At 51.3% G+C, this 25814-nt stretch overlaps 8 protein-coding genes across 8 annotated transcripts; 3 read left to right on the top strand and 5 right to left on the bottom strand.

Annotated features, from left to right (window-relative positions):
* Positions 1-189: 189 nt before the first annotated feature.
* GUITHDRAFT_80572 (hypothetical protein) lies at positions 190-630 on the bottom strand (the record flags this gene model as incomplete). The annotated part of the gene is made up of 1 exon (XM_005821353.1): positions 190-630. A coding segment is annotated over one exon (441 nt), but the record flags the coding sequence as incomplete, so codon positions are not given.
* A 1876-nt stretch (positions 631-2506) lies between these two features.
* GUITHDRAFT_119436 (hypothetical protein) lies at positions 2507-2926 on the top strand (the record flags this gene model as incomplete). Its single annotated transcript, XM_005821352.1, has 1 exon — positions 2507-2926. One exon carries the CDS (start codon positions 2507-2509, stop codon positions 2924-2926), a length of 420 nt encoding a protein of 139 aa, XP_005821409.1.
* A 316-nt stretch (positions 2927-3242) lies between these two features.
* Positions 3243-3912, bottom strand: GUITHDRAFT_155751 (hypothetical protein; the record flags this gene model as incomplete). Its single annotated transcript, XM_005821351.1, has 6 exons — positions 3867-3912; positions 3734-3817; positions 3600-3688; positions 3465-3529; positions 3359-3419; positions 3243-3300 (listed from the first exon to the last, which is right to left on the bottom strand). Coding segments are annotated over exons 1-6 (396 nt in total), but the record flags the coding sequence as incomplete, so codon positions are not given.
* Positions 3913-9108: 5196 nt separating this feature from the next.
* Positions 9109-12919, bottom strand: Exportin1 (Exportin-1; the record flags this gene model as incomplete). The annotated part of the gene is made up of 11 exons (XM_005821350.1): positions 9109-9302; positions 9384-11511; positions 11567-11746; positions 11797-11886; positions 11937-12197; positions 12257-12329; positions 12386-12444; positions 12490-12531; positions 12578-12649; positions 12722-12796; positions 12854-12919. The coding sequence occupies 11 exons, from the start codon at positions 12917-12919 to the stop codon at positions 9109-9111; spliced, it is 3240 nt and encodes a 1079-aa protein (XP_005821407.1).
* Positions 12920-14549: 1630 nt separating this feature from the next.
* GUITHDRAFT_119433 (hypothetical protein) lies at positions 14550-15860 on the top strand (the record flags this gene model as incomplete). Its single annotated transcript, XM_005821349.1, has 1 exon — positions 14550-15860. One exon carries the CDS (start codon positions 14550-14552, stop codon positions 15858-15860), a length of 1311 nt encoding a protein of 436 aa, XP_005821406.1.
* A 1451-nt stretch (positions 15861-17311) lies between these two features.
* On the bottom strand, positions 17312-18313 carry GUITHDRAFT_147256 (hypothetical protein; the record flags this gene model as incomplete). The annotated part of the gene is made up of 5 exons (XM_005821348.1): positions 17312-17353; positions 17483-17772; positions 17854-17931; positions 18117-18209; positions 18301-18313. 5 exons carry the CDS (start codon positions 18311-18313, stop codon positions 17312-17314), a joined length of 516 nt encoding a protein of 171 aa, XP_005821405.1.
* Positions 18314-22208: 3895 nt separating this feature from the next.
* Positions 22209-22604, bottom strand: GUITHDRAFT_119430 (hypothetical protein; the record flags this gene model as incomplete). The annotated part of the gene is made up of 1 exon (XM_005821347.1): positions 22209-22604. The coding sequence occupies one exon, from the start codon at positions 22602-22604 to the stop codon at positions 22209-22211; it is 396 nt and encodes a 131-aa protein (XP_005821404.1).
* A 1398-nt stretch (positions 22605-24002) lies between these two features.
* Positions 24003-24625, top strand: GUITHDRAFT_155749 (hypothetical protein). The gene has a single exon (XM_005821346.1). The coding sequence runs from the start codon at positions 24028-24030 to the stop codon at positions 24586-24588; it is 561 nt and encodes a 186-aa protein (XP_005821403.1). The 5' UTR covers positions 24003-24027; the 3' UTR covers positions 24589-24625.
* Positions 24626-25814: the final 1189 nt, after the last annotated feature.

Genomic DNA, 25814 nt, shown 5'->3' with positions numbered 1-25814 from the left:
GGCAGGAAACTCAGCAAACAAGCACGCCAATTCCCATTTCTCTCCCAATGTCCAACTTTGCCATGTCAATTCTGAATTTTCCCCTCCATCTTCATCATCATCGTCATCATCTGCATCCCATCTCCTCCTCCTCCTCCTCCTCCTCCTCCTCCTCCTCCTCCTCCTCCTAACCTGCTCAACGATGCTCGTGGTCAGCGCCGCGATCACTCTCGGAGCAGTCACATTGTTGTCCGTAGCCAGCCCCAGCTTCCCCCACGACCCGCTCCCCCACGCATACAGCGCCCCTCCCTCCAGCAAGGCGACGCTATGATAGTCCCCAGCTGAGAGCTGCTTCACCCTCTGCAGACCCTGCACGTGCACTGGAGTGCTGCGGAAGTCCAGCACAGCGCCCGTTCCCAGCTGGCCGTACTGGCCGTTCCCGCAGGCAAAGACGGTGCCCTCGGCAGAGAGGAACAGGCTGTGCTTCCGTCCCAGGGCGCAGGACTTGATCCTCATACGCTGGAGGATCGTCACGTTGTAGGGGACGAAGAGGCTCTCTTCGCTCTGGTGCCCGAGCTTGCCGTCGTTGCCGTCGCCCCAGGTGAAGAGGAAGGAGTCGGCAAGCACGCTCTCTTCCCTGATCCTCCGCATCTCTGCCTTGTAGGCGAAGCCCTCGCATTCCTCGTTGACCGTCTCACAACGGTAGTCGGTCACGTTGACACCCTGGTCCATGGCTGCCCGGGAGCTTCAGGAGGAGAGGGAGGGAGAGAAAGACGAGGAGGAGGAGAAGGAGGAGGAGGAGGAGGAGTCACGACGGTTCAAAGTTTGACTTGGGCTTCCAACCTAAAGTGGGCGTCAGGAGATTGAAAATACAGAGCAACATTCCAATGAGAGCGTGGCAAAATTTCAATGAGTAAGGACGAGAGTGCTGAGATCTTTCTCTCAATCTGTACTTGATTCTTACAAGATACTAAATCCGATCACTCTTCATTTCATCTCGCGCTTTTTCTATCTGAAGTTGGTGTTCTCCTTCTCTATCTGTACTTGGTGTTCTCCATAGTTGGTGTTCTTCATACAATCTTCTCCATATCATTCTACCTCCAATCTTTTGAGGAAAAGAACTGAAAAGGTCATCTCCAGAGGAGAAGACGAGATGACAGCCATCAGTTTTCCTTTTCAACATGTTGCTTTTCCTATCTATTCTTTCTCATTTTCTCTCTCCTCCCTCTCTTCTCTCCTCCTCCCATCCTCTCTTCCATCTTTCCGAACTTTGTCCTGTGATATCGTTTACCATTGAAACTTTCAATTAGCATGTTCTGATTCTCCCATGCCTCCAGTCTCTCCTCTCTCCCTCCCTTCCTCTCAATGCTCGAGGGTATCACGACCCACCTCTCAACGAAGAGCTCCTCTCCTCCCTTCTAGCTCCCTCCCTCCCGCCCCTTCGTCCTTCGTCGTCCTCCTCCCCTTCTTCCTCCTCCTCCATCGCTTGTCCTATCGTATTGCAGTCTCTATCTCCTCCTTATCCCTTCCATCTTTCTGTTCTCCTCCTCCTCCTCCTTCCCCTCCTCCTCCTCCTCCTCCTCTTCCTCCTTCCCCTCCCCTACGACATGGCGACGTCCTCTGCGCCTTTTCAGCCCGAAGGCCGACAGTCCTTAGAGGGGCTTGAAATTCTGTAATTGTTGTATGAAATTTCAAATTTTAATGAAATAAAATTTCAAATATTTTGAGAGTTCGATTTTGACCCGTACAATTTTCTTTTTTCCTCTGAGGAGGAGGAGGAGGAGGAGGGAGGGAGGGAACAATGACGATGCGGAGGACAGGAAGGCACGGGAGGGAGATAGGAGGAAGAGGAATTGTTTGAAAGAGATTCTGAAAGATGTAGAGTTGGAAGAGAGTATGATAATATATGAAAGCAAGGATGGGGATAGGAGAGGAAAAGAGAAGAGAAGAGAGGAGAGTTGGGGGATTGACACGATCATCAATTTGAATATGAAGGAGGGGGAGTGATGGTTGGCGGGGGGGAGGGGAGGGGAGAAACAAAATGAGGAGGAGAAGAATGAGGACGAGGAGGACGAGGAGGACGAGGAGGAGGATAAATCGATGGCAATGATAATAGCTGATATGAGAGGATGAGAAAACGACAGTAACCAGCATTCTAGATATCACGATGCGATGGCAACGTAAGCGACTTGCGGCAAACATGGTTCGATTCTGACAAAGATGCAGCTTTTGAAATCGGCATGTTAAGAACGATGATGATGCGATGATTCCGATTGTTGTGATTGCAAGTAAGATAGCAGGCTAGATCCTTTACGATCCGGTTTTCGACTTGAGCATTGTCACAAACTGTGAACTTCTCTCGTAAAATGTGGACAGCAGCATTCTCTCAGCAGAAGAGCTCGAGCTTGAAAGAGTGGGTGCTCGAAGAGAACAACGTGGCGCACAACCGGCTTGCTTTCTTCTTGCTGCATGATGGAAAGTATGTTCATGATGAGTGTGTAATGACCAACGCAGTACATGTCATCTCATGGGTAAAAGAGCATTACGGCTCGTTCGAGGGCATGAACAACAGTACCTCTGCAGCCAACCAGGCGCCAGCGGACCGTTCTCCTTCATAGCTCTGCTGGATAGGCCGAAGGCCTCCAACCAGGCGTTTGCACGGGAGTTCGGGTATGAGGGACAGCAAGGGAAAGTTAGGAACAACAAAAGCACGCAAAAGACAACGGCGGTAAGCGATGAGATCCGAGAGCTGATCAAAAGTAGAAATCGTCTGGACATGCAAATCTACCGAGAGATCTGCTTGAGAATCGACCCGGGAAACCCAGCAGGTTGTGACAAGGCGACGGGAGTGATCGAGACGCCTCCGCCCGAGGCTGAAGGAGGAAAAGAGGGAGAAAGCAGAAGAAATAAAGATAATAATGCCTCTGTTATCATCAAGAACAAATAAAGATAATGTCTCTGTTATCGAGACGCCTCCGTACAAGCCAACGAGGCCGAGATTCCGAGTAGGAAGAAAGAAGGAGAAATAAAGAATTCGTGGATATTCAAAACTGATTGGAACTTCTTCACTTCAAGGGATCAAGTGTTTCCTCATCTGAAATTCCTTTGTGATCTGTTCCAGTAGCCTCATTCCAGGCTCTAAGCTCTTTCGCTCAGTCATCATGAACTGAGCTTCTTCTCCTCCTCTTCCAATGAGTCATCATCGAGTCGCCAGCTTCTGCCCCACAAAGCTCGAACCCGAGTCACTTCATGTCCCCTTACGTCTTGTCTCGGTCATGAGAGAACATGAACTGGACGGGCCCGTGCTGGGTTTCCCTCCCCCTGTCAAGATGACCGTTGGTTACTAAGAGATCATGGCCGTCAAGGTCAGCAGAAGCACCATTTCTCGCGCGTGAAGATGTTGGTGAGGATCGCTTGATCGTGCCGATGGGCCCGATACCCTGATCAGCAAGTCTGTCTCTGCAGGTCCAAGCAAGCAGCTTCACCTGGAAGGTTGGGTTCACCCTTGACGTTTTCATCATCCGACAGACTCTGAAGGTCTTGACACTCCCTAACACTCCCGTCAGTCACCTTGACGGTCGACGCGTTCCATCAAGTGAGGAGGGGGTTTGATTTCTCACCTCAGCCATTGTTGCACGACCTCGAGCGCATGTTGGCTCTTCCGCCACACGCTCAGGTAGCCGTCTACCTGCATGGCCTCGTGGCATTCCTTGGCGACGAGTCAAGATCGACCAAGGTTGTCGGACTTGCTTACCGAGGTATCGCAATTCTGAATGATGAAAGTGTCTCGTTTACAATACATGAATTGCTCAAATCCAACTCCAAATGTCAAGACGCCCTGGCAGATGCGATCAATCGCTGAAGTCGATAACTTTTCATCCCAGCACCTGTAGTTTGCTGTCTTGAACCTCCATGAAAGCAAGCATGGGATCGATCGGCGATTTGATGACGGCGCCGGCGTCGACGTACACAAGGTACTCCCCCTCGTTGAGATCCTCGTGCAGAGTCTTGTTGATGATATACGGCTTCCAGAGCCATAGCCCAGCTCCTCTGCCAACATTGAAGATCTCTTGGTTTCTTCGCTGGAAGCTCTGGTCGATGTCACTCTGCGAAAACGCTTTGCAGGCATCAAACTTCCCTTCTCTCTTCGCGTGCCTGCAAGCTCGATCCTTGGCGCTCACGCAACAGTTCTGCCCATACGTGATGTACATGCGCTTGGTGGCAGATATTCTCAGCTTCAAGTCAAGGCTGGCGTTGTTGATCACAGCTTTCGATGGTGGCCAAAGGCTGTCAGGCACGGCAAATCGAGCGTGCAACTCAGCCTGATCGACGCGAGGCCTAGCTGTACCTACCTGATTCCTGCCCGCTACTGTTGTCGGAGTTTGCTTGCGCTCAGTTTCATTCGCACCATGCAGCTTGAGGAGCGCCTGATCTTGCGCTCGAGCATGGGTCAGCCACTCTCGCGCGTTATGGCGGAGAAACTGGAGGGGAGAATGAATCTTGGTGGTAGGAGAATGGGCGATCCTCAACTCGAAGACAGCGATGGGGAGAACAACGAGGGCGAGAGAAGCCAAAAGAAAGAAGAGCCCTGGGCGAGACAGCATGCTGTCTGACAGGAATCGGAACTTGCCACGTCTCTTGAGTCCAAATTCACTTCTACCTACTGTTGAACATGTCCGATTCTCCCCGGCTCTCCGTGCAGATGTCGCTCTGTACCAGCACAGGTCAGACAGGCAAGAATAGTTCCAACTTGTCTCCTCCTCTGCCTCTCTACTGCTGAGCCTCATCGATAATCGGCCTACCTACTTACTCCTCTCCTCCTCCTCTCCTCCTCCTCTCCTCCTCCTCGCACCTCCTCTCCTCCTCCTCTCCTCCTCCTCTCCTCCTCCTCTCCTCCTCCTCTCCTCCTCCTCTCCTCCTCCTCTCCTCCTCCTCTCCTCCTCCTCTCCTCCTCCTCTCCTCCTGCTCTCCTCCTCCCCTCCTCCTCCTCTCCTCCAGTTCCTCAACAGCCTTCGCAGGCTGATTTCAAAGCATGACATCATCTTTCTTATCTTCTTTCCTCGTTCTACCTGATTGACCTTTTTTCAAGTTCTCCGGGCCCGGGGCCCAGCGGCTCTAAACTCGGCCCGACGGAAACAGTCTGAGTAAAAGTGCCTCAAGCCGCAGTAAAGGTGCCTCCGAAGCAGAAGAAAGCAGCAACAAGCAAAACCGTCAGGCAGAGAGCACACAGCAACAAAACTGAAAGCGGTGTACGTAACACAGCAACAAACGCGGCCGGGCGCAAACACACGAAATATAAGACCGAAACTGAAAGTAACCGTTGAACCAGCCGGGCCGCACTGCTGCCAGTGCCGGGCCCGAGGCAACACGGTGACCAGACTGAGACGGCCCCCCGGTCACCGGGTGGATCTCGGATTTCAACTTGAAAGGCAAGCGTGTGAGACTACACCACTTGTGTGTGAGACTACACCACATGATAAACACCACATGATAAGTTCCAGCCTAAACCTGGCTACTAGAAACCGTCGGCCGCTGAGCCTCGGAGGGCCGGGCCGCCCGGCGGCGGCCAGCCTGGAAGTCACTGACAAGCCTTCAGTTCCTTCAGGTTTTAAAATTCTTTTTTGGGGCTGGTCAGCTTTATTGAGTAACTAATAGTGGTATGAATATTTTGTACCAGAATGGTACCACGTTTATTTATTACGATATATATGCTCAAGCTCTTAAAGAGTTTTAATATCTACAATGTACTTGATTTTTCTCATTTATACATTTATAAAATAATCTTTGGTACAAACTTTTTTATAGTTCACCATCTCTGGATCAGCGGTGGATCATGTTCTGAGACATGCTCAACTTTCGTTTGAGCAGCAATGCGAGCTCGCGACATAGCATCGTCAAGCTAGTAATCCTCGTCTTGCTGTTATCTTGCATTTCTCCTTTGCTCAGATACATAGTTTATCCTATCAGAGGTGATTTGCTGGGATGGAATCGTTTTTACAGTCCATTGAAGGTAGGTGCGTTCGAAATGCAGCTGCCTTGCGATATGGCATGGAACGGGACACTAATGCAATCAATTTTCAAATTGAAGAAAATACGTTGTGTAAATAATGCCGATGTACATCAGATCAATATCCAGATAGTTCGAAATACACGTCACCCGGAATGTTTGTTCTCCTCGCCGACTGAGGAGTCCCTTCCATTGATGCACAAAGATGAAGTGCTCGTAATCGTTCAAATCTTGCTTCTCATCAAACCTAGAATTTACCTTGAGTGGGGCTCTGGGAAATCCACATCGATATTCCCACTTTTGTCCGGTCATACATATGCATTGGACAATTACCCACCATGGTGTGAGAAAATTACAAACTCGAAAGTTGTTTCATGCCTGATGTACAGAGCTGCGCTGAACTACTCATGCGTTCATTCGACGATTCCGATGGGTGATTTTGGCAATGTACCACCACAAAACGTGGATGAAATGTTTCACCTGTATGTGGATCAAAACATAGGTATTCTCGAGCATTTGCAAGCAAATGGCTCAAGATTAGATGCAGTTCTTATTGATGGCAGGTTTCGAGTGGCCAGTGCTTTACGAATTTTGCCTTGGTTACATTCAAGATCTGTGATCTTTGTACATGATTTTGGAATCGTATCGGCACATACGGAGTACTGTTGCAGTATTATCATGTGTTGTGGCGTGTGAAAACATTAGCGGTTCTCATACCCAGAGAGGGTATCGAGACCTTGCAGAATGAATATCTCAAGTACAGAAATAGTCAAGAATGAATGAAGTTAGATGCCTGCAAATTACTGAAATACACGCCAAAATAAGCCAACGTGCCATACTGAATCAGTTTACGTACGGGGTACAGGGATAAATGTATCTATTTCATGCATTGAAACAAATGCTTCATAAGAACAATCCTTAATTGCATTGTTCAAATCGGCTCTAGATATGTTGCCCTCAGACAACCATATGATTGTCAATGAAAAGCTGGTGATAATAGTGATTGCGAGCAGGAGGAGCTGACGATGATGATGATGAGAAGAAGGAGGAGGAAGTGTGATGATGAAAAGAAGGTGGAGGAGGAAAAGAGTGATGATGATGATGATGATGATGATGAGAAGGAGGAAGAGGTGATGAGAACGAGGAGGGAGGGAGAGAGGGATAACAACAATGTCGAGATATGATAGGTGATATGACAGGATGAGAAGACGACAGTAACCAGCATTCTAGATATCACGATGCGATGGCAACGTAAGCGACTTGCGGCAAACATGGTTCGATTCTGACAAAGATGCAGCTTTTGAAATCGGCATGTTAAGAACGATGATGATGCAATGATTGGGATTGTTGTGATTGCAAGTAAGATAGCAGGCTAGATCCTTTACGATCCGGTTTTCGATTTAGTCAAACCGTCGAGCCCTCGCCGCCCTCCCTCCGACGGTCCCTTCATCTTCGAGGACGACAGCAAGTCGATCAATATGGAAGGTGAGGGGAGAGAAGTGAAGGGAAGCAAAGGGAGAAAGGGGAAGGGCAGGGCAGGACAGGGCAGGGCAGGGCAGGGAAGGGCAGGCAAGGGACGAGGACAAGGACAAGGACGAGGACGAGGAGGACGAGGACGAGGACGAGGACGAGGACGAGGACGAGGACGAGGAGGACGAGGACGAGGACGAGGACGAGGACGAGGTTGAAAGGGGTAGAGGTCCTTGTCAAAGTGCTCTCTAGGATGGTCGATGGTGACCGCTTAGAATAATTTTAAGTATTCATTTCCATACATAATAAAATATATAGTATAAATAGTTTTAAACTTTATATAAAATATGGATATATTTGCCTAAAATTATGTACAATGGTAATACCTTTCGTACACCTGCAACAATTTTATATACGGTCCCCACCGTTATGAAGGCGGTGAGTAGGGCGACTATACAGGGAATGGGAGGACGAGGAGAGCAGATATGACGGTGAGCGAGATACTGGTATGATGAGATAGAGACAGCGAGATACTGGTATGATGAGGTAGAAAGAGAGAGCTACTTCTATGATCTCGATAGAGATGTAGTCATTGCTATGCTCACAAAGAGAGGGAAGTACAGCTATCAAGAACTGGAATCGCCATATCCATCATATGACGTCGAAGGGGCATCTGCAGCAAGACCTTCATGCTGGAACAGCTACACGATGGATCCAACACTGTGGGAGATGTAGGTTCTACTGCAAGGGGAGGATAGCGGAGTCGTGATCAGACATGAGGTGGATAACGGTACACAACCTCCTGTGAAGCTCTCAATGAAATGCTTGTCTCGGCCTTGCCTCTCCCTTCCTCCTCCACCGCCTCGCGCCTGTGCCGTTTCTGTGGAAGAGGTAGTGGTATGCCTCGAAAAGGATGAAAGAGTGGCGGGGAGGGGAAGAGAGGAGATGAAATAGGAGAGGAGAAAGAGAGAGGAGGGGAGGGGAGGGGATTCTCGTGCTTGCAGACCCTCCCCCTTCATCCGAAGGATGGAAAGAAGGAGAGAAGGTGGAAGGGGGGAGAGGGAGGGGAAGGCAAGGGTGGGAAGGAGAAAGTAAGGGAGAGAAGGAGGAAGAAGGAAAGGGAGAGAGGGAGGACAGGGGAAGGGTGAGAGAGGGAGCAAGGGAGGGGAAGGGAAGGGAAAGGAGAGAGGGAGGGGAGGAGAAGGGAGAGAGGGAGGGCAAAGCAAGGGTGGGAAGGAGGAGAAGGTGAGGGAGAGAGGGAGGGGAGGGGAAGGGAGAGAGAGGAAGGGGGGGAGTGAGGGAAGGAGAAAGGGAGGGAGGGAGGGAGAGAGAAGCAAGTAGGGAAGGGAGGGAGTTGAAGGAGGATAGGAGGGGAGACGGGGGGGGGAGAGACGGGGGCAGCTCATACTTACAGGCTTCATTCATCAAAACGAGATTGCGATAGCGGCATCAAGGCGCTACAGGAGGCAAGAGCTTTTCCTCCTCCATCCTCCTTCCCTGGCCCCTTGACATCCAGCGCGTCCCCCTCACGACCTGGGCACCACCGCATGTCAGCACGCGGGCCAACCACCGTCAGGGCAAGCGCTTACATGTCAACTTCCTCCCTCTGCATCACAGGCATCAGGCCAGGGACGTTCTGCATCCTGGCTTCTTCAACCTGCACACCACGAGGTCAGCCAGCCAGCCCAAGCAGCAGCGCCTCGAGATGGCGTCACCCGCTTGCGCTCAGCCTCCTTCTGCTCCTGCTCCAACTGCAACGCCAGCGAGCTGTCGGTCCACTGGTCGCTGCTATACTCCTTGATCTGAATCAAGAAGTCCCGCACGAGAGTCTGGAAAGCAGCGATATCTGGCGCGGTACAGTTAGAACATGGCGGGAGGGGAGCGCTGGTGTGCGTGCGTGTGTTGGAGGGGGGAGTAGCAAGCTCACCTTTCTCAGGTCCGAAGAGGTTCTCCACGAACTCGGTCAGCTGCTTCTGCGTCATGCGCTCTGAAAACCCTTCCGACAGCATCGCTAGCAGCTTCTGCTTGACGAAGGACTTGTTGTCGGCGACCCCCGGATACTCCGACGGGTTAAACAGAGGAGTGTTGGGGACACCAGCCATCACCCGGTAGATCATGTGCTGCAGGATGGCGCACTGGAGCTTAAAGCCTGGCTCGTGCTCCTTGTCCGTGAGCACGGTGAAGATCTCGTGGAGGAGGTTCAGCAGGAACTGGACGTAGAACTGCGCAGCGATGTCCTGCAGGCCGTCGAGGTTGCGGAGCATCTCCAGGAGGATCGTCAGCCCGGTCTCGGCGATGTTCCTTTCCCTGTGCTTGATGGCCCAGACGATGGAGTCGATGAGGACCTTGAAGACCTCCCCGGGGACCTGGAAGAAGGCTCGGAAGCAGTGATGATTGATCTCCTTGAGGAGGTTGAAGAAGTTGATCCGGTGCTCCGGGTAGTCTTCCATGTTGGTCGTGATCATCGCCAGCGTACACTCGAACACGGCCCCCAGGACCCTCGGCACCTGATCGGTGATGGAGTCCCCGGCCCGGCGGATGATCGCAGCGAAGACAGACAGCACTTCAGGGTCTCTCGTCTCCGGGTGGTTGCTCTGGTAGTCAGCCAGCACGTAGTCCACCAGCGGGGGAACGAAGTGGGCGACGATCCTTGGCATCTCCTCGCTCTTCTCAACCGTCGTCTCGATCAACCTCAACGTCTCCCTCTTCACCGCGCGCATCAGCCTCACCCCGGACGTCTTGGCGGACAGAGGGTTGCCCACGACCGCCTGCGAGATCTGCTCCGAGTACATCTTGTACACCTGCAGCATGCGCTCGAAGATGTACTCCAGCTGGATGATGTAAGGGTTCCCCAGCGAGCTTGACACCCGCACGTTGATCTGGAGCACCTTGGCGATCTCCCTCATCGTCTCCTGCTGCTGCAGCAAGTTGGGATCCTGCATGGCGCTCCCAATGATCTGGGTCCACCGCTGGTTCGGAATCTTGAACAGCACCTGCACGATCTGGTCCCGTCGCTCCGGCGTCAGCTCGGCGGCGACGATGTACCCGACGGCCTCGTAGAACATGTTGATCTGATGCGCTTCAAGGTCTGCGATGGTCGAGCCGATGTCAGCTACCGTGGAGTGCGGGCCGATGAGGAGCTGGTCGATGAAAGGGGCTGGCTCCTGAGGCTGGTGCTTGACGAACTGCTGCTTGCAGCGCTGGCAGATCTTGAGGAACGTCTCGCACGCCATGTCCTGGACTCCAGGGTGCGTCTCGTGCATGAACTCAAAGAGCTTATTTACAACAGTCTTCAAGAACTTCCAGTGCGCACGGAGGAACCGCGGGTACTGCCCGACGACATACATGATATTGCTTGCGATCACAGCCTTGTTGTCCTTCCCTCGGACGATCTCGCAGAGCCCTAGCAGGTCCTTGATCACATGTACAAGGAATTTCTTCTCATCGTCCTCCCGCATCGCTCCTGATATCGACCCGATCGCCCAGCAAAGAGTGCTCAGGCCCTGACGTGACCACCCAGGGCCCCCCGGAGCCGGGTGCACCTGCAGCCCTAACTTCTCGATCATGATCTCCTCTGTCTGCTGGTGGTCAAGGTGGGTCAGGTAGACCAAGGTTTCACGGACAGTCTTGTGCAGAGCCACTACCTCGACGTCCTTGAGATGCTCCTTGACGACCTGCCCGTTCTCGTCCTCTACCACCAGCACCTCCTCGGGCTTCGGCATCCTCTCGATCAGGATGCGCCGCACCTCAGTGAGGATTGGAGCGTATGTCTGAAGACGTGGATTCTGGTTCGGCATGAGCTGGCAGAACGTAGGGATGGGCATTCTCTGCAGGAGAACTTCTTTGTGGTAGAGGTCGTCGGCAAGAAAGTTCCAATATTCTGTACAAATCTTGAAGATCTCGTCATCATCGACCTCGGAGATGAAGACCAAGTACTGCAACCCCTGAATCAAGTATGGAACTAGTTCCTGAGTCTCCAGAATGCCAATGTGCGTCTTCAAAATTGTACACAGGAACAAGGTCAAGCGCTGCACGAACTCCTCGCCAGATTCTCCCTGAGTAACGGATCCCACGTCAGAATTCACGGCAAGCAGGTTCAATCGTGATTACCTCCTCATAATATTGCTTGATTGCGTTGGGTTGAACGATGTTGCTGAGGTTTGTGATGAAATCGGCATATGTCTTCTGGATCTTGGGGTGGTAGCGTGGATCAATACCCTTGGGCTCGATCACGGCGATCTCAGTCAAACACTGCAGAGCGTCGCTCCTGAACTGCGGTTGTGGAAAAAACTTGAAACCTCCCCGTCAGACATGAGACATCGAGACAGATTCTATCCAACCTTGTGCAGGAGCATCTCGATCAAGGGAGTTTCAAAGACGTAGTAGAGCGGAACCCAGAACAAGAATCGGAGGAAGCACTGTAAGGTAGTCTGGGACAAATGGAGTGAGTTCATGCCATCCTCACACTTCCTCTGCTTACTTGCAACGTGATGACATTCTTAGCATTCTGCATCACAAACTCGCAGAGTTGATAGATCAACTCGAACTCCTGTGTGAGCCTTTCTTTGAGATCATCAATCTTCTTCGAGGTGAGCTGCTTCAGGGAAAACTCGAAAACTTCTTCGCTCAAGAGCTTGAGAATCTGCATGTTGTTTCCACAAAGAGTTTCGTTCGTCTTGCCCGATTCTACAATCTGGGGAATGAAGTCCTTCCAATTGTGGGGCCATTCTTGCTTGAGAATCTTTGTTGCAACAAAAAAGGATGGAGTGAGCCAAAACGGACACACCTTGCGAAACACACCTGGACGAGAATCAAGTTCAATTTTCCAAGCTGCGTCTTTGTTCGCACAAGAGTCGCTTCATCGCTCGAATACCTGGTGTACACGAGTGAGTGGAAAGATCATGAGTTCAACATGATTGAGAAACACACCTCACAATCACATTCACAATGTAGGCCTTGATGGCCTCTCGCTGATCTTGTGGAAGCACCTGTCCACATTGTCAAGCGATGGAGGGTCAAGCTAAAACCGGTACCTTCCATCGCTGTTTCACACATGTCTCGAGGGTTGCAAGAGCCTGTGCACATCATGAGATCAAAGTCATCATAAAAACATCAAAGTACAAAGAATCGGCTCTGATCGCACTGGGTCTGCTCCAAGATTGTGTCAACCCTGGTCCAAGCCTGCGGATGTTCCTGACCATCATCCGTCAACAAAGGCAAAACATAACGATGCCATGCAAGAACGTAAGGAGGCCGTCAACTAACCTGAAATGCCGTCATGAAGGCATTGATTTGTTTCCTTTGAGCTTCATCCCTACAAGTGTACATCGCGATGACCACCTGTCCTCACATGATTCAGAAATCTCGAATATGAAACCAGTACGAGTCCAGCCTGACCTGATCGAGAAGGGCAACATCTAGAGGTGATCCAAAATCAAGGAGCTTCTCGAGTTCCGACGACATTGCCAGGTCACAGCAAGAGCGCTGCTCCTTTCAACCACCTCCTTTGCCTTGAAAAACACCGATCCGCCTTATCTATCTGCGGACGAACAGGCTCTCACAGTGGCGGGGCATTGACAAGCGAGTATAGCTAGCCCTGAACAGCAGCGCGTTTGCTTCGAACAATCTTGCAGGTTAGGGAACTTGCGAGTCTGTTCAGACGAGATATCAGGAATGGAAGCAACATGATGATACAATCGAAAATTAATCTTTGTCCGCAAATCTTGTAAAATATGAAAAACGAAAAGCACGGAATAGAGACGGATATTAAGCGAGTAAAATGAAGGACAGCACAGTCTGTGTATGAAAGCTACAACTCCAAGTGAAGCATAACCGAAATATATGAAGAATTGGCTTTGTTCACGAAAAACCACACAGCACGAGCTGGTTTCAAGGAAATATGGCTGGTGAACATGTAAAAATTACATCATCGCTCCAAATGCTGCCGAAGGATTTGGCTAATCACAGGGTGGACTAGAACATAGCGTAGGAAAACAAAGCAGATGAGTAGTACACACGGTCATAAAATATATACATCATCAATATGTAGAGCAAGAATCAAAATATCATCACTTCGCAAAGACATGTACAAAACAAACCACGTAAAAATTTGAACTGCATGGCAATTTGAAAGTGAATGGATATTTTACAACATGCTGTATGATGCTATGTTGTTTGCAAACATGGAAATGATGTTTAAATCAAGAGAATATTAAGATGTTCGCATGATAACCTCGCGCAATCCTGCAGAATTTCCCTCTCCCCTATTTCAAAACCTGACCAAACCAGCCGCAGTGCGCTAGGGGTATGGGAGCATGGAGGGGCTGAGAATGGAGGGAGGAGGTCAAGGAGGAGGGGGAAGCAAGTAGAATATGAAGGAGCTGTTCTGATGCTCTAGATCCTCTCCGGAAGGTGTAGGATGGCATGCGAAGTTGGCTGCAAGCTACAGAGCGGCAGCATGGAAGAGGAGCGGGAAGGGCGGGAGGAGGCAGCGTGTGCCCAATGGGGTGGGGTGGGGGTGTTGGATTGTAGGGGTACGATTCAGAGGGAGTGTCGACAGGGTAGGGTACAGTTCACAGCAATATTGCCACAGGTAGGGGTGGCTTCATAACATGTAACTGGCTAGAATCACGGGTAGGTCCATGGAAAATTTGAATTTGATTCAAAAACAAAGGGTGGGGGTAGTGAAGGTGAGGGTAGGGGTGATCAGAATGGGGGTCCAAGGAGTGAGGGGTGCACACCTTTTTTTTTGAATCGTGGATGAGTAAAAGTTTTCAGTCAAGGTCCCAAAGAGAATTTCCTCGAACAAGGGGTAGAAGACTCTGCGAAAACAGGGGGTACTTTTTGTGTGAACGGGGGGGTAGGAGCCTCGAGTGGGATGGGGGGTAAGTCAAAATTGGGGGCAGCAGATACCAATTAAGGAGATACCTAGCAATTTGGTGGAGGCTGTCCTGGGCCCGGCATGCGGCAAGGTCCGGGCGACTCGGCGAGTTGAAAGGCCCGGACTCCGGGACTCCCGTTTGGTAAGTGGACCGTTTTTCTGCCTTAGCCATACCGCTTTTGGCAAGTTGCCCTCCAGATTCCCGGGCTGGCAATGCAGGTGGATGTGTTAGAGTTTTCGCCCTCCCTGGGGGAGAAGCTGAAGGAGAAGTGTGGTTTGAAGGCGACTCGTGACAGTCTTGTTCACAATGATCCTTGGATGCATGAGCACCTCAAGCCTCATGACCAGGATGCTTCCCTCCGCTCCCTCAAGAACATTCCCCTCTATGACGTCTTGGGAAGGAACGTCCTGAAGATGAATGAGGAGGAGTTTAATGCATGTCTGGATAAGGCAATCAAGCAGAGCCCTGCTCTATGCTGGCAAATCCACACATACAGCTTTCTGACGTTGAACCGGAACTGGCTGCGTGAAGCAAAGGTATGTAGCCTCTACGGCTTCTTAGAGACACTTGTCGCTATGCTCGAGTTGTTGAATCAAGAGGGTTCCTTGCACAAGACTCACGTGTGGTGCATCCTTGTGTCCTCTCTGCTCAAGGACGGTTGGAACGCCTTGCAGTGTAACATGAGCCTTCGTAATATCTTCACCGTTACCTCGTTCCAGACTATCAGAGGACAGATTCCGACTCTGGGAATGGTTACGATTCATTACAGCTCAAAGGAACATCTATGCACAAGCTCAGTCGAGTCTGTACAAACCATCCGGAGGGGTTCTCTCGAGTCCAAATTCATTGAGAGCCATTCGATCCCCCTGTGCTCCATGTCACATCTCTTCGAAAACCAAGAGGAACTTGAGAGCATGGTGAGGGCGGCATTCCAAGACGGAGAGCAGAGCAGGGAGCTGCAAGACTGGTTCGCTCCACCAAGAAGGAGAGTCTTCAAGGCTTCGTTCGACGAGTTCTTCTACCACACCCCGCTGCATGTGCACGAGGTCTTCGCCTGCTTGTACCTCTGCTCCATGATCAACTCTAGGGTCCACAGCAGCCCGCGGCTCGTCTCCTTCATCGAAAAGGCTGGCAAGGGATGGTTGGCGTTCAAGGACCCGGACTTCCGCGGGTTCTTCGGCGGCTGGCAGGCTCCGGTCAAGAGCGAGCAGGACTGCTCGGCCTATGATGTGAGATCAGCACAGGAGAGGGAAACGAGGAGCAAGAGTGCTTCAATGGACCCCATCTTCTACGACAGTGTTGAGTCGTACCTCCATGCTGTCGACTTTGATGCCAAGGTGTTGCCAGAGCGACTGCACGAGCAGTTCGTTGCTGCTGCTCTGAGGTTCCTGAGGAGCAGATGGGGCAGAGAGAGTACACTGCTCGAAGGGTACAAGTATCAAGTGCTCTCCGTCATGAATATAAGGTATGGAAATGATCGGGCTGTCGAGAGCTACATCGCTGGGTATTACATCAACACGTGAACTTTTGTGCCAAGCCCTTCTCTCCCTGCTCCTCCTCCTCCCTCATCCTTCCTCATCCTTCCTCCTCCTCTCCACCTCCTCTCTCCTCCTCTCTCCTCCTATCTTTCTTCTTCCTCCTCTCTCTCTCCCTTTTCCTTTTTCCTCCTCTCCTAGAGGGAGGAGGAGGAACAAGGAGGAATAAGGAGCGGAGTGGATAGTGAAAGACGCTGAGCAGAGAAAGAAGTAAATGCGGGAAGAAGGGAGGAAGAGTGAAGCAGTGAAGAGAAGTGAAGAGAATAGAAGGAAAGAAAGGCAGAGAGAAGAAATACAACTCTGTTCAGAAAGCACAAAACAAGTTGATCTGTTTGACTGACCGACCGACCGACTGACTGTGACTCACTCACTCACTCACTCACTCACTCACTCACTCACTCACTCACTCACTCACTCGCTCGCTCACTCGCTCACTCGCTGACATCTTTTCATCAATGCTCTATTTCTCTTGTTCTCTCCTTCTCTTCGCTGCCTCTCCTCACATCGCATCGCATCGCGTTACCCCTCGTCTTCTTCCTTCTTCTGATCTATGATTTATCTCTTAATCATTTCTCTGCTCTGCTCTGCTCTGCTCTGCTCTGCTCTGCTCTGCTCTGCTCTGCTCTGCTCTGCTCTGCTCTGCTCTGCTCTGCTCTGCTCTGCTCTGCTCTGCTCTGCTCTGCTCTGCTCTGCTCTGCTCTGCTCTGCTCTGCTCTGCTCTGCTCTGCTCTGCTCTGCTCCCCTCTCCCTCATTCTTCACTCCTCACTCCTCCCCGCACTCTTGGCATGAAATGTCCCTCAAGGAGTACGGGTAGGGGTAGATGTTCATGGGGTGGGATGAAATGGGAAGGGGTATGGTGGTGTATTTTGACCATTTCTGAATGGAAAGGATACGGGTAGAGAAAACCAAATTGATTTCTAAAGACAGGTAGGGTAATCAAGAAGGGGTAGGGTCACGACGGAAAGTGGAACACTGTGGCAGCACTGTGGGGGGAGAGAGGGGGTGGGGGAGCGGGTGGAAGGCTTGAGGGAGACAAGGAGATAGGAAACCATCTCTGTCTCCTTCGTTCATCTCCTCAACAGATTTCCATTCCTCCTCTCCTCTCACTCCTCTACCTTCTCTTTTCCCCTAATCTGAGCAACCAATTTTTCCTTCCCTCTCTTTCTCCCTTCCTCCCTTTTTCACTACTGCCTCCGCAACCCCCTGCCTTTTTCTCTCTCTCCTTCTCGTTCTCCCTCCTACTCTAAAAAACTCCTCCTCTCTTTCTCTCTCTCCCTTTCTCTGACTCCCTCTCTCTTCAGAGGAGCGTGGTTGACGAGATAAGACTGGGAGAGGAGCCCTCTAACTACTATTAGCATGCTGGCGAACAAGATAAAGTGGCAGGGTGAGATAAGGTTAGGGGCTTCTGATAGTACAAGGGAGAAACAACAAGTCGCTGCTAGGCTTGTGCAAGAATTTGTTGGGCAGGAACGCACAGAGCCTGTCAAACACCGTTACGCAGCAAACAGGGATACAAGGGCAATACAAGCAGGGAAGAATCCTACGCATGATCTTGAACAGCTCTTGCGATCAACTCCGTTTCCCCACTGCTTTGCACGCGCCTCCTCACCGTCTCGTTCTTGAAGATCATCTGGTGCAGCTCCAAACACCCGAACATATGCACCCTGGTGCTGCCGGCGTGCTGCTGCATGGAGGACAGAATCAGGTCTGTACCGCCGTCCTCGAAGATGAGCCGTTTGTTCTCCTCGTCGTACGCAAGGTTGAGGAGGGCGCGATAGCCGCTGATCTGAGCCTTCTGCACTTCCAGCATGTTCCTCATCCCCTGGATGACTGCCGCGAATACCCCGCACTGAGAGAAGGCTCTCTTGAAACCTCGCTGAGTCGCCAGGTTCCCAATGGCTTTTCAAGCGCGAGAAAGGACAAGGACGTTAGACGGAAATCTTGTCATTCAATCAAGCAAAGTTTGAATGCCACCTCAACCTACGAAGTCGCGCGATGTGCCGCAGCATGTCGCGATGTTGGAGAGAGCCAGGCTGCAGTTGGCGATGACGTCGTTGTCTGTGCGAAACCTCTGCATGGCAGTTAAGATCTTTCCGACATCGTCGATTTTGTGGATTTGCAGGATTACCGAAGCTTATCTTGCTCTCCTCGCTCTTGAAAATCAGGGTGGCGATCGTCTCAAGACAGTGATCGCAAACCTTTGCAAGGTATTAAGGTACATGTCTGAACAATGAGAGGACTACCTGTTACAGACTTCAAGTGCATTTTTACTGCATCCAGAGTGATGTCGACTCCTGTCCCATTCTCTTGTTTCCTCGCTGATGGAGAATGTGATCCTGAAGAGGCGTCATCATCACAAACAGAATGTAATATGAAGAATCTCTCACAAATCACCTTTCGATTGAGCGGACAGCCAGTTTCCTGTACCTGGGACAACCATGAATCAGAGGCCTGCTCAAGTTCAGGAACGCTGGACATGCTCTTTGTCCATGTGTCTCTGCATCGTGTTTTTTAAAAGGTTGTGTGCTTTTAAAGTGAAGTAGGTTCTTCGAGAAGAGAGGCAAGGGTTCCATTCGAATGATTTCTCGGAATCTGCAATGTATTAGAGGAGGATTGTTGGGATCTTTCTTGATGTCAGTCATGATGTACTTGATTCTTTTGGTTGAGGTTGTCAAGTTTTGGCTGTTTAGATGTAGTACATTGCCAGTCTTGCTGCCATGGCTGCCTTACAGCAAAGTTGACAACATCTCGGATAATGTTTGCATCGTTGGAGAAGAGGAGAGAAAGAAGAAATACAATTATGCAGATCCCACCCGCACATTGATCCATCTTCAGATGCACTGACTTTGCCTCGTTGAACTCGCTGCGCCCCTTCATCAAGTTGAATGTCGTCTTGGTGTTTGCTTTTCTTCTGCTCGCATTGGCTGCAGTTTTCAAACTACCTGCCTCCAACCTTTTGGGCAGCTCGGCAGGTCACACCAGGTCCAAGTTTGAGTCAGCACTTGGGCCTGATGGAGGGGTCCTTCCTCCAGCAGGACTTCACCAGCTCCCACAAGAGGTCAATCGGGCATCCGAGAACATCGAACACGTTGACAGGGGTTGAGGTTATGATGAGTCTCAGAGGACGTGAGCTAGGAAAGACGGAAGGAGAGTAGGAGGGGTCCAGTCTGACACGAGTTGAGGTCTGAGATCAGTGTCATGTCAGTCTCTTCTCAAGGTGGCTATCAGTCCCGAGTCCGAGGCCGGTGCGCTTCGGCAGGGACCGGGGACGGGCCCCCGGGCCCCCGGGCCGGGGCTGGAGCCGTTCAGTACTCCGTAATTATCTTTCCGAAGCATCATCGTCCGGTACTACCGTCAGCCCTTTTACTCAAAGTTGAGTTAAATTACAAAGAAATCGGAGAGTTGAGTTAAATTACGGAGATGTGACGGGCACTTCAGGTCTTCCCAGTTGAGTAAAGTTTATTGAGAAAGTTACTACAGGGCGGGGGAAGGTCAGGAAGGGGTGGGGGCGGGGAGGAGGAGGACGAGGGCAGGGGAGGGCAGGGACGCCTTGAGCTGACAGAGCATGCGCCGAATACCGTACGTGCCTGCAGGACGATCTTGAAGAGAGAACATGCGAAAAGTGTCATCCTTGCGATGCCATGCGTGATTACTAGGATGGAGCATGCACTTCACAACGATCGTCATGGACTTCTGTTGCGCCGAGACGATCTGCATTCTGATCACATTCTTGCTGCATTTGCAGGAGGTTGAACTGCATACATCCAACCATGCATACAGCAACAAATGTTGATTACCCAGCATTGGAATGTGAAGAACAGTGCCAGCCCCCCACCTCTTATCGAGCTTGCAGGTAGTGCCATGTTTGAGTTCCACCAGGATGCAGCAGCAGCTGATGGTACTTATCAAGTTGGTAGAGAGAATGCAAATATTTTCATACCCGACGAATGTACAGAGACAGCAGATCATCAAACAAGAGTCGCGCTTCAGATGACCGGGGCATGTCGAGGGCCTGGAGGAGCTTGTCTCTGCTAGCAGCTGAAATATGGGATTTGCATGGTGTTACATCGGAATGCCCGAGATGTCACCCGTAAGTCAGAAAAGAATCACTTTGTTCATGATATGTATCTTGCGATGGGATCAAATGTGATCTATCATTATCATTATCTAATGAAGCAGATCTGGCTGGGATTATCCCAATGCCGATGTCTAAAACATGCTCTTCGCTAGAATCCTCTAGTAAGTGATCTAAACTCTGAAAATATACTTTGATTGCCTCCGCGTCAACCATCGAAGAACCATTTGTCACTAATAGTTCGAGGTCACTAGCGCTCAAGTCACTTGTCTCAGTCGTATGAGAAGTGATCATGAAGTTCGGCCTGGCCCGCTTTGCAGCCCGGCGTCTGCTCCGGCTAACCCCTTGTGCGATGTCACGGTACTTGTCAAGAACAGATCTCGAGGTGGGTGCTCGAGGCAGGTGATGACAGGAGTCGCTAGCGTTCCACAGGTAGAGGGGGAGGGAGAAATTTACTACTGACTTTGTCCTTGGCAAGAGTACGTGAGAAAATTGACTGGTCATGGTGCCAGGGGGCTCGGGATTGTCATGGAGGGGGTGGGGCTCCTACAGTTGAGGTGGACAAGAGGGGGTAGGGTCTGGGGCCACAACGGATCATCATAGAAGCAAAGTTGAGGAGGAGGGGGGGTGGTAGAGGGTCGGGAGCGACCCCCGACCCTACCCCTCACTGAGCACAACTCCGTGACTGTAAAGTTGACTGTGAAGGCTCAAGTGAGGGGTAGGTGGGTCGAAGTTTCGATGCTTGAGGCGCATTTGAGGAGGGGGTTGAGGGGGTGGGGTCATCATGACTCTTCGCATACTCCAACAATGCGCCTCTCCACCCCCACCCCCCATCAACCAGCGCCAACTTAACAGCGAGTACCTACCGGTACCCACCCCTGGTCCCCTCTTGAGGACTACCAACCGTGATAGAAGTCACCCTCTACCTCTACACCACCCCTCCCAGATGCAATTCGACCAGATAGGACCCCTGGTATCTAGGTGCAACTCGTGGGTGGAGAAGGGGACCTCAAAGCCACCACCCTACCCCTTTGATGGCTGCCCTTTCAATGACTGGTCGGGCATTTAACCTCGAAATCTGCCTGGGCCCAATGACTGAGGAGATAGGTCCGCTCCGACGGGATCAGCGCATGGGGATGGTGGGGGCTACGAGCATGCAGACGAGGGTTGCGGCGATGTGGGGGAGGAAGACACTTGTATGGCATCTTCTTGTGATGTGTTCACTTGTACCTCTCACCTGCTCTGAGAGTGCTCCCTGGGAATCTACGTTCGTTTCAAGTACTCCGATCATCTCCTCCTCCTCCTCCCCTACTCCAGCATTGTCTTCCTCCTCTACTCCAGCCTTCTCCTCCTCCTCCTCATCATCTACTCCGATCATCTCCTCCTCCTCCTCATCTACTCCGATCATCTCCTCCTCCTCTACCCCTGTCCTTTCCTCCTCCTCATCTACTCCGATCATCTCCTCCTCTACTCCAGTCTTCTCCTCCTCCTCATCTACTCCGATCATCTCCTCCTCCTCTACCCCTGTCCTTTCCTCCTCCTCATCTACTCCGATCATCTCCTCCTCCTCTACTCCAGTCTTCTCCTCCTCCTCATCTACTCCGATCATCTCCTCCTCCTCTACCCCTGTCCTTTCCTCCTCCTCATCTACTCCGATCATCTCCTCCTCTACCCCTGTCCTTTCCTCCTCCTCCTCTACTCCGATCATCTCCTCCTCTACTCCAGTCTTCTCCTCCTCCTCATCTACTCCGATCATCTCCTCCTCTACCCCTGTCCTTTCCTCCTCCTCATCTACTCCGATCATCTCCTCCTCCTCTACCCTTGTCCTTTCCTCCTCCTCCTCCACTCCGATCATCTCCTCCTCTACCCCTGTCCTTTCCTCCTCCTCCTCCACTCCAGTCATCTCCTCTTCCTCCTCCTCTACTCCGGTCATCTCTCCCTTTCCTTCAGGTACTCCGGTCATCTCTCCCTTTCCTTCAGGCACTCCGGTCAATTCTTCCTTCACTGGTTCTACTCCAGTCATCTCCTCTTCCTCCTCCTCTACTCCGGTCCTCTCCTCCTCCTCCCCTACTCCGGTCTTGTCCTCCTCCACCACCACCCCGATCATCTCCTCTGCTCCGAGCACAACTCCGGTCATCTCATCGTCTACTTCGTCTGCTACGTCGACTACTCCGGTCGTCTCATCGACTTTTTCCAGCTCTCCCGTCATCTCTTCGTCAGCCTTCAGTACACCATCCTTGAGTACTCCCGTGCCGACTCTTCAGTTGTGTGGAAACGGAGTTCTCGACCCTGGTGAGACTTGTGATGATGGAAACACAATCTCTGGCGATGGTTGCAGCTCGCTGTGTCGAGTTGAGCCATACTGGACCTGCAGCAATCCGGTGGAGACCACGAAGGAGATCTTCTCGTCGCCTCTGACCAGCACACCTGCGGAAACAACGCCTGCACCTTTCCAGACCACGGTGATATCCTTCTCTTCCAGTACCTCGGAGATAGCGTTTTCCTCAAGTACTCCGATCATCTCCTCCTCGTCCTCTACTCCGGTGATGTCTTCCTCCTCTAGCCCTCCAATAATCTCCTCCTCCTCAAGCAGTCCAGTCGTCTCTTCTCCCTCGGCTACTGAAGCTATCTCTGCTCCGGAAACTACTCCGGACATGTCTTCTCCGTCGACGACTCCTGCGCAAGTCAGCGAGCATCTGTCTCTGTGTACATGGCTTGCTACTCCCCAGTGGACCGGACTCTCCGTGCTGAGCGGAACACAGTATGCAACGATGCTGAACCAGCTGACCATCTTCTTGACTTCCAACTTTCCTCTCAAGGTTGGAAGCAATTTCTCCATCATTGGTCTCAATGTCACTATCGACGGCAACCCCGACAATGTCTCAGTCTCAGGCAATGACATATTGTCTTATGCTCTCTGGTCGGATACAGCGGGCAAGCTTACCGTGTTTGTCAAGACTGAGGTCAACTCCACTTCCTTCACTGTGCAGGTCGTCAACCCATCATACGGCAGAGATCCGATCACGCTTGGCGCTGTGTGCTCGGACTGTGTGAGCTTTGCTCCTTCCTATCTGGTCTACAATGCAAACCTCACAAGCGGCCTCGCCACAGTCGCCCTCGCACCCAGCTCTTGCGGGAAGGACGGCCAAGGGATCGCACTGTACGGCAGCGACTGTCAATACAAATGCTACGGTGTGGTCACAGATAAATATTGTGTCTGCAATGCGGGGCAGTTCGGGCCAGGCTGCTCTCAGAGTCTGGGAACTCCTTCTCAGGTGCAAACAAAGTCCATTGCGCCAGGTGAGGCAGCAACTATCTCAGGATCGGGCGGGCTCTCGGTCAGCTTTCCAGCTGGGGCTCTGCTGGGGTCTCAGACCATCAGCGTGGCGGTCTACGACGCGTCAAGTCTTAACCTATCTCAAGGGACTACGGAGACGCTCGTACCAGCTGGGCCCGTGATCATCTTTACTCCAGCTGGTCTTCGGTTCAAGAAGCCGATAACCATCAGCATCCCGTACAATCCTGACAAGATACCAGCGAATCTTCGACCCTACGTGTTCTACTACAACTCATCGTCATTGAATCCGTGGGAGCGACAGATTTCTACCCCAAGACCGAACGCGACTCCTCCGGTCTTGGAGGCTTTGATCGATCATTTTTCGGGGTTTACTCCTCTTGGTGCAAATCCTCCCTCGAATAGCGATTCATCTTCTCCGGCTTCTTCGTCGACTGGTTTGACCACAAGCTCGACGATTGGCTTATCCACTCCATCCCCTCTCTCGCCCTCGCCCTCGCCCTCTCCTACTCCACTTTCTCCTATTCCAGCTCCTTCACCTACTCCTCCTTCTTCTCCTTCATCTCCTTCTCCTCCCTCTCCGAATGTTCCTCCACCACCGCCTTCTCCATCAGGAGGTGGCAGCGGTGGTGGTGGAGGCAGTGGAGGAGGAGGTGGAGGCGGCGGCGGTGGTGGAGGTGGAGGTGGAGCTCCAAGTCCGCCTTCAGCCCCAGCTGCTCCACCTACTTACACAGCCTCAAGCTCGGCCTCCGGCTTTGCGGTTCGATTGCAGGTCGTCTCGCCCATGTCAGACACCTTCTTCAGCTCCAACTTCGACCAGATCAAGCAAGCGCTGGCGGAGGGACTCAGACTCAACGTCGCCGATGTCAACAGCCCGACGGTCATCGGATACGTGCAACGACGGTCCAACCAATCTCTCTCTTTCTCGGCAGACTTGAAGGTGGACAACCCCTCGGGCTTTGTCGAGTCAGTACAAGCCAACGCATCTCAGACGTTGACGAGATTGAACGTGGCTTTCTCGCAGAGGAGCATCCCCAACGCTACATCTTTCAGCATATCATTGATACCGCCGCCTGCTCTGTCCTCGGGCGCGATCGCAGGGATCGCCATCGGGTCAGTGGGAGCAGGGCTGGTGCTGGTGGCTATCGGCTGGATGGTCTACAAGGAGAGGAACAGAAGGAATGAGGAGAATAGGTATGTCACCCTTGAGCCGCCTGCACAACAAGCAGCTCCGCTTCTGGTACAGGGATCCCCAGTAAGTGCAGATGGCTTCACTGTAAGAAGTCAGTTTGTAGTAGAACCGACCTTTCAAAATCAAGGTTTAGGCTACCACAGATGGAGCTGAGGCCCTGACGTGTCTTGAATTTTGAAGGACAACAATGGTGAAGAGACATTTTAATGTATTCTTTAGGTTTCTATGAAGGCAAATAAAGAAACTTGCATCCTGACATCAAACTCGAATAGTTTCCCCAAACTACAAATTGCGTACCTTGCAAGACTTCATGGGATCTAGAAGGATTGAGACAAGATTTCATGGTACAGTGATTGATGGTATAGTGATTTGAGACAAGATTTCATGGTATAGTGATTTGAGTTCCTAGTGTTCCTTTATACCAATCTCTAGAATACTCACACCTTAGCTTTCGTTCATTTGTAGATTACGTGTACAAATACAGGTGGGTTTGCAACAAAAAGATTGTCCTCTAAACACTTGAGCCCCTGTATATTACCAAAGGCTCATACCGCACACCGTGCCCGCACATGTAGGGGACCACGTAAATGGGTGCGCTTGGCAAGGATTTTCTCAGCTCCCTGCTCGAGTCCCTGGTGATGAGTGTGCTATGCTTCTAGGGCGACGACGATGTCGTAGGAGGAGTCTCGATCCATTTGAGGTCGAAGTGACTTGATGTCGTAGTCGCAGTACTCCAGTTGTTGAGATCAATCTGAAAATGTAGATCGCACTCGGACACAATTCTGCACTCTTGAATGATCCAGCTGTTGAAAGCCTGACCTGATCTCCGATCTGGGGATTCAATGGTGATTCAGTTGAACGATCTCATGAAGAGAAGAGGCGAGAGTCGTGTTGCGTCAATGTCATTAACAGCATCTTCCCTCTAAGCTGAATTAATATTCAGATGAAGCTAAAGATCACATTCGCTGCATGTGTCTATATCACTCTTATATCTGGTTGAACCAGGGAAAAGGTTCATAATTCTTTGATGCTTCAACTCGTAAGCTATTTAATATCTGAAATGTATGGTACTTCACATCTGAAAGACGTTTCTTGAAGTTCATCTTGTGTAGCGCCGCCACCGGGTGAACAGATCTCTACAAAGGTGCATTCGTTACAATTCCATCAGCCACATATTCGTTGCCTCCAACAATTACTTTGTTTGGGTCCCGCGCACATCTACTGTGGTCATTTATTACCCCCCTCTGTTTTTTGATATCGCTGAACAGAGCTGACTATCTCACACGATTTTATAAGTGAGAGACTAATTGAAATCGCCCTAGGCGTGTCCCCTGCATATCCAGCGCAACGGTCCTCTGTCTACTTGCCTCTGTTTTTTT

Source organism: Guillardia theta, assembly GCF_000315625.1.
Source record: "Guillardia theta CCMP2712 unplaced genomic scaffold GUITHscaffold_146, whole genome shotgun sequence".
Lineage (NCBI taxonomy): Eukaryota > Cryptophyceae > Pyrenomonadales > Geminigeraceae > Guillardia > Guillardia theta.
The sequence above is the reverse complement of the archived record's forward strand: the minus strand, read 5'-3'. Positions and strand labels throughout refer to the sequence as shown.